The sequence below is a fragment of the Cyprinus carpio genome, chromosome B24 (assembly GCF_018340385.1).
Source record: "Cyprinus carpio isolate SPL01 chromosome B24, ASM1834038v1, whole genome shotgun sequence".
NCBI lineage: Eukaryota > Metazoa > Chordata > Actinopteri > Cypriniformes > Cyprinidae > Cyprinus > Cyprinus carpio.
The window spans coordinates 16110095-16116683 of NC_056620.1; the positions used below are offsets into that span (position 1 = coordinate 16110095).

Consider the following 6589-nt stretch of genomic DNA (forward strand, 5'->3'; position numbering starts at 1 on the left):
TACATGTGAACAGGTTGTGTTTGTAATATCTGTGCACTTCTCTTCTGTATGGGTTTAAGCTTCTGCTCCAAACAATTGCTTGTGATAAGACCAGAGACGAAGACGTGGAGAAACTAGTTTTGCCTGCTGGAGGAGACACCAGTCACCTGTATGTCATTTTCAGTCTTCAATTCCTCCCAGCCCGTAACCATGGAAACTGTGAGTTGAGGCGAGTTGAAGACTTAAAGTGCTGTACAGATTCAAGTATCTACTCGGCATGTGTCGATATGACCGGTGGAGGTTGAAAGACAGCGGAAAATGGAAGAGTACTGAAAAAAAAGTGAGTTTTGGAGTGCGAGAGAGCTGCGAAGTTCCTGAGCCCGTGAGTAAATAACAGTACTATTATATCGCCCGGGTTCAGGAGCTGTCATGCTATGTGGTAATTACATTTACTGCTTCCGCTTTCTCTTTTTTGGGACGCAAGGAATTTTCTAGCACATTTCACATTTTCTCCCTTATTAAGAGCACAATGCATAGGCCTACTCGGGGGAATCATCAGTATGCTGAAAACCTCCCTTGTTCATTAACTGGTTATAGGGGTAACAAGCACATGTCAGTTGCACCACAAAAACATTTTCACAATTTTTTTCTTTGTTTGCAGTACAAAAATCCTTAAAGCATTCTTAAAACAATATGTACATTTTAATATGTTATAAGTAAAGCTGTCTGTTTAATTAAGTTGAATTATCAAGAGTTAAGTTTGTTTTGTTTTGTTTTGTTTTGTTTTGTTTTATATTTTATTTGTTTTTATTTTATTTTTGTTCATATTTTATTTAATTCATCCATATAACAGAATTTAGTGTCATTTATGTTTAAAACAAGAAGCCCAACTGGCAGATTGAAAAATTAATACAAGAGATTTTCTGCAAGCAAATCTATGGAAGGTTGTTTCTGCCATAGGATTAAAAAAATTGTGACTATATCTCAATTCAGAGTTTTATTCTCGCAGTTCTGTGTTTATAGCATGCAATTCTGAGAAAAAGATTTGCGGTTTTTTAAACTGTAAATATAAACTCACCATTTATTTTTTTTTCTCACAATTGCAAGTATACATATCTCAAATTCGGACTTTACTTCGTAGAATTGTGAGTTTATGTTTCACAATTATGACTTAATATCTCCATATCTTTCTCAGAATTGTGAGGAAAACAGTCCAAATTATCCAAATTATCTTATTAAACAGTCCTTAATAAGATATAAAGTCATTATTTTATATTTTTTTATTCCATGCCATAAACAAGTTTCCATACAAATCTGATTATCTTACACAATTTTTTTTTTCAATTAAGACTATATATTTTAAGATAATTTAATGTTTTACTGCAAAGCAAGACAAATATATACACTTTGAATTATCATTATTATTATTTTGTGAAAAGTTACTGCAAATAGACACATTATCACACATTGTGTAAGAAACAATAAGACCAACAAAAGTGCCAGCTTCAAAATTAAGAGCTTTCCAGAGAGACAGGCAGTTCTTCCAAGCAGTGGGATCAGTTATTCCGGACCACCTGTGAGCAGGTGTAGCGTAATTGGCGAGGATGTTCTGTCCTGCTCTCCCAAGCTCTTCAGTACCCCACAGAGAACTAATCATCTCCATTCCAGACCATCATCTGCTCGAAAGTCTGCTACCCAGCACTCCTCTCAGATCCGGACTGCAGCCGGCCAACTGAACATTCACTGATCCAGCACGAGTACACACTCAAATTACTGCTCATTATCTGCCAGAGGTGAAAATGATTCCCTGAACCCCGACTGCTCAAGTCAAGTTCAGTCTTAGGAGATTGCAAAGATATTTTCCCCTCCCAGTTTGATTTGAATTTTCACACTTGGAGATATAAGATGTTCTCATCATGGGGAACATGCAAATTACTGTACATGTGGAAGGGTTTTTGCAGGCCCACACAGATTCTGCGCTCTGCTGATTTCTGTAAAATTTGAAGGCCGGTTGTTCACAAAAGTTCCCTTTACTTGTTTAACAAATTAAGTAAATTTAATGAATGCTTTTAAATAAATGAGTGCTGCTCTCACATTTTCCTAGACTTGCATCCTTAAAGGAGTTTTCAGTGTTTTGCACACAAATTAAATAGTTTACCCAAAAATAAAAATCTTTATGTTGTTCCAAACCTGTATGACTTTCTGTCTTACAGTATATGCAACATGAAATAAGACATTTGGAAGAATATTGGTGACCAAAAAATGTATATGGACATAAATACAATGGAAGTAAATGGTTACCAACATTCTGCAAAATATGTTCATGTTCATCACACAGAAGAAAGAATGTCATAAAAGTTTGGAAGCACATAAGGGTGAGCAAAAAAAAAAAAAAAAAAAAAAAAAAAAAATCACAATTACTTACATTACATTGTTCAAAATATCTAGAGAAATATGCAGAAGAAAAAAGTTTTACAGATTTTGAACAACATGGGGGAGGGGGGGTTATATACTGATATTTTTTTCATTGGGTGAACTTTGACTATAAGCTCTGACAGCATTTGTTACATAATGTAACCAATTGAATATTTTTACTTAATTCGACTAATTTTATGGTTAAGGCACTTACAATTAAAGTAAAGATGCCATCTTCCTTTAGATGTCAAAATTAGCATCTTTCATTTCTGTCAATTCATTTACATTAATTCATCCATAAAAATGTTTATTAAGCAGCAAAGCTGTTCAAATCCTTTTTTTGAGAAGAGAGCTACTTATTTACAGAGATTATTGCTGTTGGTGTTGGATCAGCAGAAATAACTGCTTTACTAGTGTCATGAAAATTAACTTTAAATCTGTTAATGCATAATATAAATGTATAATAAGTTTTGTGGCTATATTAATACAATAAATGTGGATTTAAACAGTGCACATTTTAATATTTACTACCTGGCCCTGTGTACTTTCATTGAAGCTGCCTTATTGTAACTATGGCACGAGTCAAAGGTTTTTTCTGTAGTAACAAACATTTTGCCACAAATACTGGCACTAGAGCTTAATTTGCTTTTGACCAGGAGCATTGATTTACCCATGAACAAATTACACATACTAATCATCAAAAATAATGTTATATAATCCAAATAAATTCAGTTAGTGACCATGCTAAATCAATGTGCCACATGTGCTAAATCTAATTTGATCAAACACCCAGGCAGATAGTTGTGTTAACTGTCCTACAGCATGTCCAGATGCACAGCCACCTTCTGTGCCACCTCCGTCTTCTCCGCGGGGTTCACCAGACCTCCTGCCAGCCCCTGTAATGAGTGTGTGGATCTGAATCCATTTATAGATTCATTCCTCCCACCTTAACCGTATCACATTCCTCACCTGTCCTCTATACCAAAAAAAGTGCATACTGTAGCGCACACCTGTAATAGCTGACAGCAATGTGACCAATTTTTAGATTCAGACAGCTTGATTACGTTACAGGTCATCTATGTCAGTACAAACATAAGGAGATATTTGTCAGGAATAGTGGATTCATGGAGAGATTCTGTAAGGACTATCAGTGATTGCCATGGTCATCCATGACTGAGTCCCATCAGTGCTAGCAGAACACAGAATGGCCATTAACAGGCTGACTGAAGCCGATTGTCTTGGGAAAAGTGTGTATTTGCAGTCTACCATTAACCGAGAACCCTTGACCCCAATCTAAACCCCTTCAGTCGTCTGTCTCTTTCTGTCTCTCTAGTTTTCCCTCTGTTTCAAAGGCACTGATAATTGAGTGTCAAAAAAGCATTTAACTTTTAATATACCAATATTTCTTGTATATGATATACAAAGAAACTGAACTGACAAAACATGATGATTCTACGGTTTTTGGCATCTTCTGAGGAAATGTAGTAGACTATAAGTATACAGTGAACATGGACGTATACTAAGTATACTACGTTTTCTCAAGGGGTGAAATCTTACTCTGTGTTTTGTGGATTGAAGTTTTTTAAATGATGCTTTGTTTGTGTGTTTGTAAGCATGTTTGTATATATTCATTGATATTAATGTTTAAATTGAATAATATATATTTTAATTGATATTAATACATTTTAATTGATTAATATTATCATTTTAATGACCTACAAATGACATCTTTCTTGTTGATTTTATGTCATAATGTTTCTGTGTCTGTCAAAAGCCCCTAAACTTTATTTCCAGACTGAAATAAAATTTCCGAATCTGTTTTCAATGTGATTTCTGTCACTGTTCCCAAAGCAGGGAGGATTTTGAAGGGTGTATTAGTTACACTCCCCTTCTGAGGGAACAATTCATGACTAGCCATTCATTTACTCAACACTTGCATGAAATCTTGTTGCAATCTGATGGTTGTATAGAGCCAAGGCCACACAAACATTTCCTTATTTCATTCTACTGCAAATGGTTTTGCTTGGAGCAAAATATATTGCTTTTTTATTGTTAGGGTGAAAATAAGAGTTTCTGTTACAGAAATTGAGTTTCTGAACTTTTAGGACAAATGCTTGCACCTCTGAATTTCAGTATTCATAAAACTCTCTTCAAAGTGCAGGCTGGCTGAATCTGTCAAAATTTAATGGTGAAGGTTGTTTTGTTTTTCTATCTATCTTTCTGTCTATCTGTCTATCTGTCTATCTATCTATCTATCTGTCTATCTATCTATCTATCTATCTATCTATCTATCTATCTATCTATCTATCTATCTATCGTAACTAACCTTATATTCAAGTAAGGCAATATATACAATATAGCAAATATCATTTGTTTGATTGTTTGTGTCATTGTAAAAAATTTATATTATAATTATATTATCGCCAGCTCTAATCTGCTAAATGGACTATAAGGCATGAAGATATTAAGGTATTATAAACTTTCTTTCTTTCGTATTTTTGCCTTGTTTTTCTGTATAAACAGCTAACCATTCTTAAATCAAGATACATTTGAGATGCAAAATAACATATTATGTGTTGACTTTTTTCCTGTGGACAACAAAAGAAGATATTTTAAATACAATTTCAGATGTTTTGTCCATACACTTAAAGTCATTGGAGTCCAAAACGACTTTGACTTTGCTTGTATGGACAAAAACAGTAAGACACTTTTCAAAATATCTTCTTTTGTGTTCCCACAGAAGAAAGAAAGTCATTCAGGTTTGGAACTACATAAGAGTGAGTAAATTCTAACAGAATGTTCATTTGTGTGTCAGCTATCCCTTTAAAGCATTAGAAATGTAACCCCAGCTCTCTCAATCTGTCTTTGTGTGTCAGTTTTGCAGATGTTTCCATGCTCTCATCTTGTGCACCACCCCAGAGAGAGGATCCAGCTTCAAAAACTCCTCCAAAGTCACCAAAACTCTCAGGACAGTGCGACGTGCCAATGGCCAGAATGTGACCTTCGCGGTGGCCTCAGCTGGCCATCCTAATATTTTTGGTCCTAACAGCGGTGGGCAGAAAACTTCCTCAGAGGGTGAGAAACCATCTCCTGCTGTGGGCCAGGGCACCAACAGACCTGTTGTCTCTCTTGTGGCCTACTACAATGGTTGAGCTCATACAGTCAGGCCAAACCAATACTAATACAGTGGAATTAGAAGTGACAGAGGTCACGGATTGCATAAAAAGAAAAGAGAATTGATAAGTGGGCGTGTTTTGCAAAGGAATGTGGAACAAGGACACGCCCCTCACTGACAGTCGTGTTATGTTGCATGTGTGATCTTTATAGGGGAAAACACTAAGAATGGAAGTAGACAGCTGGAGAAAGGAATGACACCCCAAACGAAGTTTAAAACATCTGGATCTAACTATTAATTTAGAGTAGTTGATGTTTCTTATGAGTCCAGATTTTGGTGAGGTGTCTCTGTTTTTTCCTGCTATTTTACTTTAACAAGAAAACTTCACTACCAGTACTTTTTCATGGTTGGACAACCAGTGTAGCACACATTGTTTAAAGTGATGCTTTTGTTACTCTTCTTGTAATTCTGCTCATCATTTGGACATGTACAAGTACTCTAAACACACAAAGGGCTGTTTGTGAAACCAATAGTTCACCCAAAAATTGAAATTTGCTTAAAAGGTATACTTTCCTTCAGGTCATCCAAAATGTAGATCAGTTTGTTTCTTCATCATAACAGATTTGGAGAAATTTAGCATTACGTCACTTGCACACCACTGGATCCTCTGCAGTGAATGGGTGCCGTCAGAATGAGAGTCCAAACAGCTAATAAAAGAAACACAATAATCCACAAGTAATCCACACAACTCCAGTCCATCAGTTAATGTCTTGTGAAAGGTTCATGCTTGTAAGATTCTAATCCATCATTAAGGCTATTTAACTGTCGCTTTTGGCCAAAATACCAAAAATCCATAATCAGTAATAACTCTTTCTCCAGCGAAATTGTCCATCCCATCGTCCTCTCATTTTAAAATCCACCAATATATTTATTTAGAACTGTTTTGGCTTGTAAACAGTGCTTGATCTGAGCAAATATCTCTCTTGATTCAGAGCACATTCTTTTTCTGATTTTTTTATGAAAAAGAAATAGTAAAGAGCTCATATTTTAGCCAGATGCAACTATTTTGAAGTTAAAAAC

The 6589-nt window shown here is 35.4% G+C and overlaps 1 protein-coding gene across 2 annotated transcripts in view; it reads left to right on the plus strand.

Moving 5' to 3' along the window:
• tmtopsb (teleost multiple tissue opsin b) overlaps positions 1–6191 on the plus strand; it is a 28343-nt gene extending 22152 nt beyond the window's left edge. The window contains exons 4-5 of one of the 2 annotated variants that reach the window (XM_019083695.2): positions 5135–5171; positions 5271–6191. In XM_019083695.2, coding sequence (XP_018939240.1) covers positions 5135–5171; positions 5271–5425 — 192 coding nt within the window. In that variant the 3' untranslated portion in view covers positions 5426–6191. The remainder of the gene's footprint in view (positions 1–5134; positions 5172–5270) is intronic. The other variant, XM_019083694.2, reaches the window with a different exon arrangement.
• The last annotated feature ends 398 nt before the right edge of the window (positions 6192–6589 follow it).